At 46.2% G+C, this 15,801-nt stretch overlaps 1 protein-coding gene across 1 annotated transcript; it reads right to left on the bottom strand.

The window, feature by feature from the left end:
* Window positions 1-2,407: 2,407 nt before the first annotated feature.
* Window positions 2,408-13,273, bottom strand: LOC142965048 (uncharacterized). Its single transcript, XM_076105749.1, has 2 exons — window positions 12,749-13,273; window positions 2,408-4,854 (listed from the first exon to the last, which is right to left on the bottom strand). Exons 1-2 carry the CDS (start codon window positions 12,939-12,941, stop codon window positions 3,245-3,247), a joined length of 1,803 nt encoding a protein of 600 aa, XP_075961864.1. The 5' UTR covers window positions 12,942-13,273; the 3' UTR covers window positions 2,408-3,244.
* Between the last annotated feature and the right edge of the window lie 2,528 nt (window positions 13,274-15,801).

Raw genomic sequence — 15,801 nt, 5'->3', positions numbered from 1 at the left:
CTAACTTAATATCTCCTCTTGGACTACATACTGCTATCATAATACAATCTGGAATATTAATCTTTCTATATGCTAAGTTATCCTTAATAAATGTTACACACCCTCCACCTTGTTTTCCAATTCTATCGCATCTGACAGAGCTGTATCCTGAAATGACGAAGTCCAATTGAGGTTTTAACCAAGTTTCTTGAATGCAAATAACATCTGGTGTAACTGTCAGATCAGCTACAACCTTCTTGAATTCTTGCCCATTTGCAATTAGACTTCTGGCATTCCATTGTAGGATATGCAACACCATTATGAGGTTAATCACCCTGAACCTGTCCATCATAGTTGGGAGGGTTCAACATCTTGTGAATCAGATCAGCCTTAACTTCTTTAATCCCCAGTATCTCTATGGCTGCCTCTACGATTGTCTTTATTCTGTCACTTTTTCTCTTTTGTTGAATTGCCAAATTCATAGTTTTGCAGATGAAGGCCACGAAACAGATTTTATCTACAATTAGCGTGTCCTCATTTATCTCTTTTATGCATGGATTTAACTCTGTTTGACTCTGATATAGGACAGGGGGAAGGTCCACAGGAGGTTGTCTAATCCCAGATTCTCTTATATCATTCCTGTGGCTTTCCCTGGGTGTAACTTTATCCTTTTCCTTCACTTTTTTACTCTTCTCGCCAAAATCACTTCCGGAGCGGCCTGGACTGCCGCTCCCCTTTCTCCTCTTTCGGTTAGCTTCTTGCCATGGCATATTATCACTCTCACCATCTGAACTATCACCCATGATATCTGCATTCACGGTACAGTTGTCGTTCAACCACACAATTCTGTTCTCTCCTCGCACTCCACCTCTTTTCCAACAAACTTTCTTTCTCTGGTCTCGTCGCACACTGATGCCGTCCTCTCCAAGAGTCTGAATCCCCAGCCCTGTTGACTCCTGAGGTTTACTGCCTTTATTCTTGGCTCTCACTCTGCTGATTGGCCAGCCTGAAGTTGGTGCAACCCACGGAGCAGCACGACCGGCCCCCACAGGTGGAACCCAATCAACTGATTGACACCTGATAGGAAAATGAGGGAGAGAGAAAGAAAGAAGGGCAGAAAACACAACACGTAACACCCCCACTCATAATACAGCGCACGCGACAAAGTATCCGCAAGAACATTTTCAGAACCCTTTTTATGACACGGTTGTAGTTTTGAATGATCAGAGACCAACGCATAAGACGCTGGTTGTAGTTATACATTCTGGATATAAACACAAGAGGGTTATGATCTGTGAAAACTTTAATAGGCTTAACACTTGACCCAAGGTAGACCTCAAAATGTTGTACGGCGAACAACATTGCTAGAGCTTCCTTCTCTATGGTGGAATACTTAAGTTGATGTTTGTTGAACTTCCGTGAGAAGTAACTCACAGGATGATCGATGCCCTGGTCATCCTCTTGCAGAAGAACTGCCCCACCTCCAACTGCACTGGCGTCAACTTCCAGCTTGAAAGGCGAGGAGAAATCTGGGGCAGTCAGGACAGGAGTGCAACGCATTATACTCTTAAGACTTTCAAAAGATTGTTTGCACTCACTAGACCACACAAAGGGCTTTGCGGGACTGGTTAAAGCTGCTACAGAGGAGAAGTTTTTGGAGAACCGTCTATAGTATCCTGACATCCCAAGGAAACGGCGCAGCTCTCTCCTGGTTGTTGGTACAGGAAATGCTGCTGAAAAGGTGTACAGCCTAGCTGTGTAACCGTTACCCCCTCCCAGTGCGCATGAAGCGCTGGAAGATGGCTTGTTCAATAACCTCTGACCTAAGTCATGAACGCACCCCCCAAAATCTACACGCGAGACTGTCTTAGCCTGCTTAGAGATGCGAAATCCAGGATAGCTTAATACCACTAGCCACCGTCGTATCACTTATTTCAGGCTAAAAACGTCGGCCTTCCCGACTGACCGATATCAACGGATTTAGGTGCGTGTGTGCAACAGGTGTGGGAGGACTGGATGTACTCCAGGATGGACCCGCTCTAAAGGGCCACCGCTGGAGGAGGAACCCCGTGTGGTTCGGAACCTCGCTCGGTTATTCGGCGCAGCTTCAGGACCCTGGCCCTAACACCCCTAATTTAGATACCAATCTAACCACTATTGCTTCCTAATGCACTTCAGCTAATGTCTAAGCATTATTAACCAACACTGCAACATCACATGTGATACATTAGCAGAGCTTCAGAATCAATCTGAGCCAACGAAGTTAGTAAATCACAACAATGCTGACCATCTTAACCTTAGCTTGTAACAGGAATGTCATTCAGATCACATGTCTAATAAATGTACTACTGTCAGCCTATCCTAGGGGAAGAGCTCCCTCACCTTGAGGAGACTACGAGGGCCCCACCAGAGACGAGCAACACTGGACTTTGGTTGGAATGCACAAAATACAATCCAATTTTATTAGTTTTTTACAATAAGTTTAGAAAAAGGTTACAGAAATGAGTAATAAAAATTAAATAATAGATCATACAAAATCTCAAATGTACCAAGTTGTCAAAAAGCCTAAAAGCTCTAAGAAGAGCGTCCAGAAGCCTCGATCCTTTTTTGTCTCCTATTGGTACCCTTCTCGTTGGCGCTTTCTGCAACCTCCGGGTCCATATAAGGTAGACAACAGAACATTCTTAAATCATTGGACAAAACAGTTCCAATAGTCCTATCCCTTCTGACAGACCTACTTTTTAAGTTGGATGCTTTTCTGCTAGCCCCCTCCTTTGCAGAAGGTGTCTGTCTAGCTCTCACTGAACAGGATGTCCCCTAACTAAGACAATAGTTAGTTTTTGAATTTACAATCTTTCTCCTCAGCTGGCTGTCATTCAATCATGTCAGAGTGAGTTCAACCCAAAGTTCACTTAATTCATTAGCTTTAACATAACAGTCAACATTACAAGCACGTATGATCACATTTTGATAAATGATAGAAAGTCACACATTAAAGCAATTCAATAATTGAAACGTCTCTAAGCAATATGGGATTACATACGAGTATATCGATATCTGAAAGTACAACACTCTTAGTGGGAAGCCGTCAGGATGAGTCAGTACCTCCGGGTCTGAGGCCATGTCCCTCTGCAGGGAATCGGTGGATACCGCCCTCCAAGTTGGAAATGAGTCACTGCCCCAAGAGAGGGAGTTCAAATATCTCAGGGTCTTGTTGACAGGTGAGGGAGTGGAATTAATGTCAAATTCATCAAAACCAGAACAACTAAAGGGGGTTCTCTCCTGTGTGACTTATCATGTGCACCTTCAGTTCTGCATTGCGCACAAAAATTTTATTACAGACTGAGCAGCTGAAAGGTTTCTCTCCTGTGTGACATCTCATGTGTTTCTGTAAATGTCCCCTACGTGAAAAAGATTGATTACAGACTGAGCAGCTGAAAAGATTTTTTCCTGTGTGGAATCTCATGTGTTTCTTCAGACTTCCATTTTGAGTGAAACTTTTACCACATTCAGAGCAGCTGAAAGGTTTCTCTCCTGTGTGGAATCTCATATGTATCTTCAGACATACATTTTGAGTGAAACTTTTACTACATTCAGAGCAGCTGAAAGGTTTCTCTCCTGTGTGGAATCTCATGTGTGTCTTCAGACTTCCATTTTTAGTGAAACTTTTACCACATTCTGAGCAGCTGAAAGGTTTCTCTCCTGAGTGACATCTCATGTGTGTCTTCAGACTTCCACTTTGAGTGAAACTTTTACCACATTCTGAGCAGCTGAAAGGTTTCTCTCCTGTGTGACATCTCATGTGTTTCTTCAGACTTCCATTTTCAGTGAAACTTTTAGCACATTCTGAGCAGCTGAAAGGTTTCTCTCCTGTGTGAGTTAGCATGTGTCTCTCTAAATGTGCACTCACTGAAAAAGATTTATTACAGACTGAGCAGCTGAAAGGTTTCTCTCCTGTGTGAGTTAGCATGTGTGTCTCTAAATGTGCACTCACTGAAAAAGATTTATTACAGACTGAGCAGCTGAAAAGATTTTCTCCTATGTGGAATCTCATGTGTTTCTTCAGACTTCCATTTTGAGTGAAACTTTTATCACATTCTGAGCAGCTGAAAGGTTTCTCTCCTGTGTGAGTTACCATGTGTGTCTGTAAATGTCCCCTACGTGAAAAAGATTTATTACAGACTGAGCAGCTGAAAGGTTTCTCTTCTGTGTGGAATCTCATGTGTTTCTTCAGACTTCCACTTTCAGTGAAACTTTTACCACATTCTGAGCAGCTGAAAGGTTTCTCACCAGCACTACATCTTGAATCACTGACAGAAACGTCATCATTATTCACAGAGTTTAAACCCGACTGAGGTTTTCTGGTCTCCTTCCAAACACCACTGTCAGAAGAGTCTCCAGTCTTCTCATTAGTATCTGGTTCTGGATGTCTATCTGGATCTGAGTTCCTGCCTGGTTCTGGTCCTCCACAGTCCTCTCCATCAGCTTCTGTTTCCATCTGTTCAGTTTGTCTTTGATGAAGTTGTGAGGACTGAGCTTCCTCTTCATCATCTTCACTCTTCACAGGAGTGAATGAGAACTTGATATCAGCCTCCTCCAGACCTTGAAGCTGCTCTCCCTCCTGACTGTCCTTCTGTTCTTTTTTAATGTGTGGGGGCTCTGGGTCCTTATGTTCCTCTTTAATGTGTGGGGGCTCTGGGTCCTTCTGTTCTTTTTTAATGTGTGGGGGCTCTGGGTCCTTATGTTCCTCTTTAATGTGTGGGGGCTCTGGGTCCTCCTGTTCCTCTTTAACGTGTGGGGGCTCTGGGTCATCCTGGTCCAGACTGGAGCTCCACTCCTGCTGCTCTTCTTTAACCACCAACAGCTGCTGGACGTCTGTGGAAAATAATGAAATACATACACACCTTAGAAAACTGTAATTTCATGTTAACAACTAATCCACTGATATCACTACTTTCCTATAATGTGGGGAGACATGTTGCACATTTTGTAGAACATATTCAGACTTCATTCAAACTAAAAACTGACATGTGTTTTACCTGGCTGTGAGACAAAGTTTCTCTTTGCGGGAGTTGTCTCTATAACATTAGAGTAGGAGTCAGGTATAGCCTGTGCCATTTTGTACACCCTATTTAGTCACTGACGGTAATTGAGTCACATGGTGTTGGGGATAGCAATGGGGATATATGCTGTTCCGTGGTTTAGTTTGATGAATGGAAGGAGAGGGGGAGAGAGATGGAGTCGTCTTTTTTGCTGACCGCTATTATCGATATTAATGCTAATATCATTGTTTGACGCTGTTGATTATCTTTGTACAGCAATGAGAAAGTATTTTGAACGTTTTTGTCTCTCCCGGCTGTAAGACCTGTATGACTCCTCTTCAGCCTGAAGACGGTCATGACCTTTGACCCTCTTGTCTTGGCCTCGAGCATCTGATGGAGGGCCTCTTGGAGAACCCGTGCATTAACTGCAGCATCATGCCTCCTGGGGTAAAGTCTACTAGGCTGGCAGACGTGGAACACCTGATGGGTGAGGTTCACCTCCCCCTGTCAGGGCAGTCGAATCCAGCCCAACCTACCCATTTCAAAGCAGCGCGAAAAAACAATCAGAATCGTAGCGCTAGTTAAAGGTAGGCAGCTGTTTGTTTGTAGCTCTGAAACATAACAGCAGACATAAGAAAATAAAAAGATTTTTTTGTTTTTTTTAAGCCAGGCTACATAAAGTATATTCATGAACAATGATCTAGTAAATAATACAAATAATGTTGGTGTGTGTGTGTGTGTTTGAGAGTGAGAGAGACTGTACATTTGTTGAAAGCCAGCAGTGGCTCTTATGATTAGAAATATAATATAATAAAATATGATTATTATTTTAGAGCCTTCAACATCAGCAGTGGGATGTGGCCTCCATGGGTCCCAAACTCCTCCCCCCCCCACTGTATATGTGGCACAATAAGTCATATGAGTTCATGAAGTACAATAGTTGCTTGGGTGTAGTGCAAGTTAAGTGAGTTTATTATGTTTCCTATGTGTTCATTTTAGTTAAAATGTGGGGTATAGTGTTATTTATCGCCAGCTACATTTGTAGGCAGTAGATCGCCAGTAGGTGTCAGTGTTGCGACATCAGCAGTGTCTGTGACAGAGAGCCAGAGGGAAGTCTCGCGTGAATACGCGAGAATATGAGAATCTCTGAACAGCATAGAAGAAGAAAGCGCTGAGAAGCGACAGCATACCTAAACGTATATCTTTGTATTTACAGAACCATTTTCATTAAATGTGTAGCACCAGATTGAGCCTGTGTGACGTCATTCTGTGCACCGCTACATATACTTTATATAATCTGAAAAAAACAAGCAATATTATAACATGATGTTGACATTAGTGACGATGAAGAGTAAACAAAATATGTTTATGCTTTTTCTGATATTCATACACTCTCCCAACCTGCAGAGACCAGACCATCATCATCCAGCTCCTCGTCTGCTGGACCCACGACATCCACCGCTAGTGTACTTCATGTTAACTTTCTTTGTATGCCAACCCATGAAAATCTGATAGTTTTCTTTAATTAAAAGTTAAAATAATCTGTTAATAGGTCACACTCCTGAAGAGATGGAGCAGACAGTTTGGGGGTTCGGCCGGTGCAGGAAACCTGACCCTCCTGAGAGCTCGGAGGGATTGGTGTCATGGGTCCAGTGTGACAGCTGCCACTCATGGTATCACATCATGTGTGTGGGCTGAGACGAGGAAATGATGATGAAGATGATTATGTTAAATGTTGTTTGAGTCCTGATTTTTGATTTAGTTTGTGTCCCGTTTATATTTAAATGTTTGCATCATCTTTTCAATCATAAGTCATTTGTCTTTTGCTTCAACAATTTAGCTTTTCAATCATGAATATTTGTGTTTTTAGTTGTAACAGAACTCTTACTCTCCAATGTGTGTTATGATAGTAATTGTTATATACAATATACAGTGTTTACAACGAGGATAGAAGTTGGTCCGAATATAGATTGATTTTATTGGAATGTTCGCTAAAAAGCTGTCTGGACCAGGAAACAATTCCGTTAACTCTCTTATGTGACATGAACATATTGTAACGGACTGAAGACATATAATGTTAACCTGTTATGTTAGGTGTTATGGTGTTTACAGAAAGTGTTCTAAGATGTTATATAGGATTGGTTCTTGCATTTACGGAGGTCAGTGAAGGCCTCATGCCTGGTGGGATGTTGTGTTTTGTGTACCTGGACGACGAGAGTTAGTCTATGACCGGGAGCAGATGGTTAAAGATGTTACAGAACGTTAACAGTGTTGACTGTTTGTTGGCGTAGGCTACGGCCCACAGTAGCCTGTGTACTGTCCGCAAATAAAGGACCACAAGAAAATAACGTCTCGTAGCTTTCCTGAGTAAGGGTCACTACATTTGGTGTCAGAAGTAAAACTTTCGGCATTCATTGACATCGCCACGCCGGCTAGCAGCAGAGAAGCTAAGTGGCTAACGTTCATCAGCGGTGAGAAACATGTGGTCAGGGAGCCATCTCGAGATTAAGCGGGAAGAAGACAGTGACAGACAAGGACGGGACGGCGCACCGAGGCCTGGCGGATGACGGAGCACAGAGAGCGGGTCAAGGAAATGACCGCGAGGATGGCTGCCGAGGCTGGCTTGGGCCGCGCGGACCGCGCCGGTGGTGAATGTAGCGGCCGTAAAGGAATGACTACGGCCGTTGGAATGGACATGGCCAAGCACCCTGAGCCACACGGAGAAGCTGTTCCGGCCACAATAAAGACCCCCAGATATGACGGTAAATCTAACTGGGAAGCTTTTCAAGCACAATTTGAACTGTTAGCTCAGGCCAGTAAATGGTCCACTTCAGTAAAAGCTCTCCAGCTGGCAATGTGCCTCACGGGTGATGCTTTATCAAGCCTGCTGCTGCTAAGTCATGATGATAGGAGGGATTATGATGCACTAATTGGGGCTCTAAAGCGACGATTTGGACAATGCTCTGCCACTAGCCTGCTCCGCTCTGAACTGTGCAGCAGACAACGACGGCCAGAGGAGCCGCTGAGGGAGCTCGCTAATGACATTGAGGGGCTTGTTCACCGCACCTATGCCCACATGCCCCCTCCCATCCAGAGCGAGCTAGCAAGGGACCATTTCCTCCAGGCTCTGCTTCCAGCTGACCTGCGCATCCAGACACTACTGGCTCACCCTGGGTCGCTCCAGGAGGCTTTGGAGTCAGCTACAGAGAGAGAGATGCTGTGTGCTGGCGCCTGGAGTAAAGTGGTTGAAAAATCACCAAAGATGAGAGCTGCTGGTGAGACTGAGATGGACTTGGCGCAACCTGCCTGGGTGGGGGAGCTAACCCAGCTGGTGAGGGCTGCCACTCAGAGATGAGAGGCAGGACAAGCCACGACCAAGAGTCTGCTGGGGATGTGGGCAGCCTGGCCACCTGGTCCGACACTGCCCCCGTACCACCACGAACAAGGGAAACGAGCCGGGGACCGCATAATCGGGACGATTCGGACCCCTGGCACTCTGTCCCGACCCCCTTTAAATAACGAAGCTACGCAACTCTCTGACCAAGTAGGAGCACCCCGACCACCGGAGGATTTTGATGGTCAGCTGGAGCGACTAGTGGTGCTGGGTCGAACCTGGATAGGAGACTGTTGGTATGCACCGCTGACTATTGGAGGGACATGCTGCTCTGCACTGGTAGACACGGGTTTGTCAGCAACCCTGGTGAGGCCCGATGTGGTGAAAAATAGAACTGTTATTTTCCCCACAATAGTGAAACTGCAGTCAGTCACCGGAGAGCGAGCCCCCATGGTTGGGGAAGCAATAGTGACTCTGGGGCTGGGAAGGAAATCTGTCCGCTGCCCGGTGTGGGTTGCTAACCTGGAGGATTGTATACTGGGACTGGATATTCTCGGGGCTTTGGACTGTGTCATAAACACAAAGAGAGGAACTCTCACTTTTCCCGACGGCCATGTCATCCAGATGTGGCGACAGCCACCCCGGCCTGGCTGTGTCACAACCCACACCATTACCACACTAACAGCTGAGACAACAAACTCTGCTGCTACCAGCAGCATGCCTTCAAACGAGCCACCTACGCCGCCCTCTACCCTGCCAACTGTCGAGCTGCACCCACCTCCAACCACTGTCTGGCCAGCTGCAGGTTCACACACACAGGTGACAAACACCTCCCCACCTGACGACAGTGAAAGGGTCTTTGCAGTGAAGGAGGTCTGGCAGAAAAACTGTGATGGTCTGACTCCGAGTGAACAAAGTCTGCTGTGGCAACTTCTACTTGAGTTCAAGGACTGCTTTTCACTGTCGGAGGACGATGTGGGCGGCACAGCTCTCATCCAGCATAACATCGAAACGGGAGATGCACAGCCAATCAGGATGAGACCTCGACGCCTCCCACTGGCCAGGCAGGCTGCGGCAGACAAAGCCCTGCAAGAGATGCGGCGAGCTGGGATCATTGAGCCTTACACCAGCCCCTGGGCCGCCCCGGTCGTCATGGTCCCCAAAAAGCAGAAGGAGAAGTGGCGTTTCTGTGTGGACTTCAGACCCCTCAACAAAGTGACCAAAAAGGACTCCTACCCCCTGCCACGCATCGACGAGGCCCTTGAAACAGTGGCAGGGTCATCCTGGTACTCCTCTTTGGACCTGCGGAGCGGTATTGGCAGGTCCCCCTAGGCCCTGAAGCTCGGGCCAAAACTGCCTTCATCACTAATGGGGGTTTGTGGCAGTTTAAAGTCCTTCCGTTTGGCCTCTGCAATGCCCCTGCCACGTTTGAGAGACTAATGGACAGGGTACTCGCTGGTATCCCTCGGCAGGAGTGTGTTGTGTACCTGGACGACATACTGGTGCATGGTGAATCATTCCAGGCATCTCTCAAGGCCCTGAGGCGGGTGCTGGAGAGGGTGGCAGCAGCAGGTCTAAAACTGCACCCACAGAAATGCTCCTTCATGCAACGAGAGGTCACATTTCTGGGGCACAAGCTTGGGGGCGGTGGTGTCAGCACCATGGATGAGAAAGTGCAGACTGTGAAGGATTGGCCTACCCCCAGCACTGTGCAGGACCTGAAAAGCTTCCTGGGCCTGGCCTCCTACTACAGGAAGTTTGTGAGAGGGTTTTCCTGCATAGCTGCACCTCTGTTCCGCCTGCTACAAAAAGGGGTGGTGTTTGATTGGACAGAGGAGTGCCATGCAGCTTTCACTTCACTGCAGAAAGCCCTTGTGGAAGCCCCAATCCTCTCACCGCCTGACCCCACCCTGCCTTTTATCCTCGACACAGACGCCAGTAATGCAGGCGCAGGTGCTGTGCTGGCCCAAGTGACTCCCGAAGGAGAGAGAGTGGTGGCTTATCACAGCAGACAGTTCAACAAGGCTGAACGTCGCTACTGTGTCACAAGGCGGGAGCTGCTTGCTGTGGTCAGTGCCATTCGACATTTCAAATATTATCTTGGGGGCCTCCATTTCACAGTCAGGACCGACCACTCTGCCTTAGTGTGGCTCATGTCTTTCAGAGAGCCAAAAGGCCAGCTGGCACGCTGGATTGAGGAGCTGCAGGCGTATGATTTCACTGTGGTCCACAGACCAGGGGCACGCCACGGAAACGCAGACGCACTTTCACGCCGTCCCTGCAGCACTGATGGCTGCAGCTACTGTGAGAAAAGAGAGGCGCAGGAAGAAGAGAGGCTGCAACCTGATGTGAAATGTGCTGCAGTGGGACCGGAGGGCACGCCAGCAGGCCACGGACTGACAGCTGTGGACGCAACAGAGTGGGGGTGCAGACAGGAAGAGGATGTCGACATAAGGCCAGTGCTCACTTGGGTGGGAGCCCGGCAGCGACCAGCTTGGGGAGAGGTTGCCTTGTGTTCTCGAGCCACAAAAGGACTCTGGTCAATTTTTCAAGCCCTGCGCCTGCAGGATGGTGTGCTGCAGAGGGGGTGGAAAGTGCCAGCGACGGGAGAGACACAGTGGCAGGTGGTGGTGCCCAGGGCTCTGAGAGAGACAGTGCTCCAGGCGATGCATGGAGCTCCAGGATCTGGTCATTTCGGGGTTACTAAGACCCTCCGCCGCCTCCGCCAGGGGTTTTACTGGGGCCATAGGCTACTGCCGCTGCTGTGACAGCTGCACTGCACGGAAAGGCCCTGCGGACAGATCTCATGCCCAGCTCCAACAGTTTCCAGCTAGGTGTCCCATGGAGAGGGTGGGGATTGATGTTCTCGGACCTTTTCCCCACTCAGAGAGAGGTAACCGTTACATCCTCACTGCCATGGACTATTTTACTAAGTGGCCTGAAGCTTACTGCCTGCCAAACCAGGAGGCGGAGACTATAGTTGATGCTCTGGTGGGGGGGATGTTCAGCAGATTCGGGGCCCCTGAAGTCATCCACACAGACCAGGGCAGAAACTTTGAGTCCCGTGTCTTTGCTGCCATGTGTGACAAACTGGGCTCCCACAAGACCCGCACCACACCCCTTCATCCACAAAGCGATGGACTGGTCGAGAGATTTAACCGCACACTGGCGCAGCAGCTGGCCATAGTGACAGCTAAACACCAACGTGACTGGGACGACCATGTACCTCTGGTGCTGATGGTTTACAGGTCTGCTGTACAGGACTCCACTTCCTGCTCTCCTGCCCTTCTCATGCTAGGCAGAGAAATTCGGACACCAGCTGAGATGATGGTGGGGAAACCCCCTGACGCCCCTGCAGGTCCCCCGGGGCTCGACTATGCTAGGAAACTCCAGGACCGCTTGGAGTCTGCCCACGAGTTTGCGAGGAACCAGCTGCGCAGTGCAGGTGCAAGGCAAAAGAGGAACTACGACGTGCACGTCAGAGGACGACATTTCGAAGTCGAGGAGCTGGTCTGGGTGTATAGCCCACAAAGGAAGAAGGGCAGGTGCCCAAAGCTAGATAGTGAGTGGGTGGGACCCTGCCGAGTCCTGGAGAGACTTGGTGAGGTAGTGTACAGGGTCCAGCTGCCACCACGAGGAAGGAAAGTCGCCCTGCACAGAGACAGGCTGGCCCCCTACCGGGGCACAGCCATCCCACCAGGACAAGAGCTTGGGACACGGGGAACCCTGGACTCTGCCCGGACTACCCCCCAAACCCTTTCCAATAACCCCAGTGTCTCCCCCGGCCCTTTACAGACTGGACTTGGTGTCCTTGGCCCAGCCCTTTCTTCCCTGTCCCCTGCCCATGGGCCCAGCGTCCCCTCGACCCCTTCCCCTTCTCCCCAAGGCCAACAGCGGCCTCAGAGGAACCGAAGGCCCCCTGGCCACCTGAGAGACTTTGTTTGCCCCCTCGGGGGCGAGGGACTTTGTGGGGGGAGGGTAGTGTAACGGACTGAAGACATATAATGTTAACCTGTTATGTTAGGTGTTATGGTGTTTACAGAAAGTGTTCTAAGATGTTATATAGGATTGGTTCTTGCATTTACGGAGGTCAGTGAAGGCCTCATGCCTGGTGGGATGTTGTGTTTTGTGTACCTGGACGACGAGAGTTAGTCTATGACCGGGAGCAGATGGTTAAAGATGTTACAGAACGTTAACAGTGTTGACTGTTTGTTGGCGTAGGCTACGGCCCACAGTAGCCTGTGTACTGTCCGCAAATAAAGGACCACAAGAAAATAACGTCTCGTAGCTTTCCTGAGTAAGGGTCACTACAATATTTTAGATTTCAACACGCTGCACGTTCTCATCTCATCTACTTTGTGTGTTAAAGATGCTGAATGTTTAATGAACCAACCTGCTCTGTGTAACCGAAGCTGAGGGATGAAATCACTGTCCAGTAGTTTCCGTTGACGGTCGTTCTCCTCTTTTGAACGAGAAAGTTCCTCCTCGTACTCTGCTATCGTTCTTTCAAACACACCAAATATCTCTTCAGCAGCCGCAGTTAGTCGCTGGTTGACTAAACATCTCAGCATTTCGACTTTAGACATTTTCACACAACCACACAAACTTGTTCTCCACACAAACTGCGTCACAAACACCGTTTACTCTCATTAAACTCTGACTAGCGCTGTGTTGATCGCTTCCGTCCCAGTCGGTCTGTTTCCAGCTAGCATGCTAAGCTAACTTCAATAGCTTTGTAGGCTACCGGGAGATGAGTCAGAGGAAAAACATCCAGAAAAAAAGGCGAAGAGCTAAAAGTCCATTCAGACATATTTATCCAGACATACAGAGACTGATGGATCAGTACTGATAGAGCTAACTGATACTTTATCAACACAACAAAGATACGCTGCTGTTACTAACAACGTAAGGCGCCATGTTGTTCTCAGAAGAACATCCGGGTTAGTTGGTAACCTACAAAATAAAAGCCCTTAAACGTATAGAAGTCGTTATTTCCATTTTAACCTTTTAATCCCTCTCCCTATTTTTAGGCCTCTGCTCGAAAATTGCATACCCATACTTTTAAAGACTGTACATCTGAAACTACAAGGTCTATTTTAATAATTGTAATGGTATAATACAGGTAAAACTTGTGAGAGACTTGTTCAGATGTGTAAATGCCTCTATGCCTGGGGTATTCAGTTAAAATTCAACAAGGTCCATTTCGAGAAAATTTCCTCAGTCAAAGGTCCGGAACATCACAGTAATGTATAACTTGTGCTATGATTTAGCCTCATATATATATTGAAGTAGTCTAACAGTTGTATTAACGTCTGTATGAAGTCAAAGACTGATTGTCAAATCAAATAAAGAAAGTTTAATAATATATCAACAATATTTATTGTCAGTTTTCAAATTGAACTAGATGAATTATAAATAATACATACTCTAATAATAAATCAATGTTCTTCATTTAAGATTAAATTACATTGCAGAAAGGTTTGACATTTATTTATCTTAAAATAAAGTACTTCATTTAGGAAAAAATACTAGAATTGAATTGCCCTGAAGCTTTAAATTCAGTTCATTCGGGTGTAAGTGATGTCAATATTATATTATATTTTATCTTCTAATAACATACATTTGTGTGCATGGACTTTATCTGTGGTTATTAAAGGTCGCTCCACAATCTCTTCGGTAGAGCAGCCAGCCCGTCACAATGGTTAAATCCAAGAAGTGGAACACCAGCCAGAGGTACCATTTCTTTTTTTATTGTGCAGTACAATGCAATAAGGGAGTCCAGAAGATCCACTCCACCCACATTCCTGTTGTATATCTTCACCACAGGGAAGAGGACTTTGAGGAGCATCTTATTCTTGTGATCCCGACCGTCACCCCCTATGACTGGGTGGGCTCCAGTGTAGTCACTCTTATCATACCACTTGACAACATGCATGGCGGTTTCTCCAACCAATGGCCATCTTCTGCTCAAAGACTCCACATCCTGCTCTCTTCAGCTCAGCATCGCTCATCAAGCTGACGCCTGGTAGTCGTTTCCTTGGTTTTGATAGCAGGTTTTGCTTCAGTCTATTTCTTCCCTTGAATGGAACCATCTGCTCATCAACAGACAGATTGTCGCCCGTTGGGATTGACGTTAGCTTGCAGGTTAAATGAGTGACCAGTGGTCGGATCTTGTAGAGCGGATCATCATTTTCCTCATGCCACTCTTCATTGTGACTGAAGTGCAGGGATTTTTTTTGATGGCCTCCCATCTATCTAACATCATGACATCAGCTACTTGGGACACACGGCGAACTACCCTAACTGCTCGATTCTTTTCCTTTCGCTCATAAAATGTTCCTGTGTCCATTTTCCTGTAAATATCAGTAGTTAGTAAAGACAAAAACATTGACTGTGGTCAAAATTATGCATCCGAGCACGTCTCCACATTACAGCATGATATTGCCTGAACAAAAGTGGCAAAATGTTGCCTTGAGGCATTGAACAAAAAAAGAACAAAAACTTAGTTTATTAATAAAAACAAAATAAGGATTTAAACTATCAAACATACTTATGCAAACATTATTTTTTACAAAGTTATTTTAATTTAAACAGGTTTAAAAGTGATATTTATCTTATTGTGTCCTGTGCAGCTTTGCTTCCTAAAAAGACAGTTTCACCCCAAGAGAAAAGGTCACGCCCACCTCAGGCCCTCATTTCATTGGACACAGACCTATCTGGTGATTTTATATACATTCTTTTTATCTTTAAAAAATAAATTAAAGGGGCAGTGAGAGGTCCATGAAGGTAGTTTGTTGCTTGGGGGCAACAGAATGCCATAGAGCAGGGGTGTCAAACTCATTTCCACCCTGGGCCACATCAGAATTATGGTTTCCCTCAAAGGGCCGGTTGTAACTGTAAGACTGTATAAATGTAACTACCCCCTAACCTATTGTTAAATAACGGTCTCTGCATTTGATTATTGTTTATTCAAGTGTAAAAATATTGTATATGCAGTTATATAAATGTAAAAATATATTTAAGCACATTTCAGTTATTATAACTTATTTATCTTTTTCTTGGAAGCTAAATTTATCATACTTGGCTCCGTGTTTGCTGTCAAAATGCCGACGTAAATTGTATTCCTTCATCACCGACACTGCCTCATAACACAGAAGACATATCGTTTTTTTTCTCCTTGAAGCACAAACATGTATTCGCTTTCCCATCTTTCACTAAATGCAAAAAAAATGCTGTCTGGTGGCAGGATCATTTCGCAGGTCACAAAATCGCCATGCATTGTGGGAGATGTAGTTTATGGTACTGTACACTGTAAAGCAGTATAGACTTTAATTTTAAGACAATCATATGCCTTTTATATGGAAGCCCCTTTCCAGCAGTCAAAACAAATTACCAAAAAAAGATTAAAGGTTAAACTTGATAATAAAAATTTCCCCATGGCACTTT

This window comes from Anarhichas minor, unplaced genomic scaffold, assembly GCF_050575085.1.
Source record: "Anarhichas minor isolate MPS153535 unplaced genomic scaffold, ASM5057508v1 ptg000033l, whole genome shotgun sequence".
Lineage (NCBI taxonomy): Eukaryota > Metazoa > Chordata > Actinopteri > Perciformes > Anarhichadidae > Anarhichas > Anarhichas minor.
This window is presented reverse-complemented; position numbering and strand designations above follow the sequence as displayed.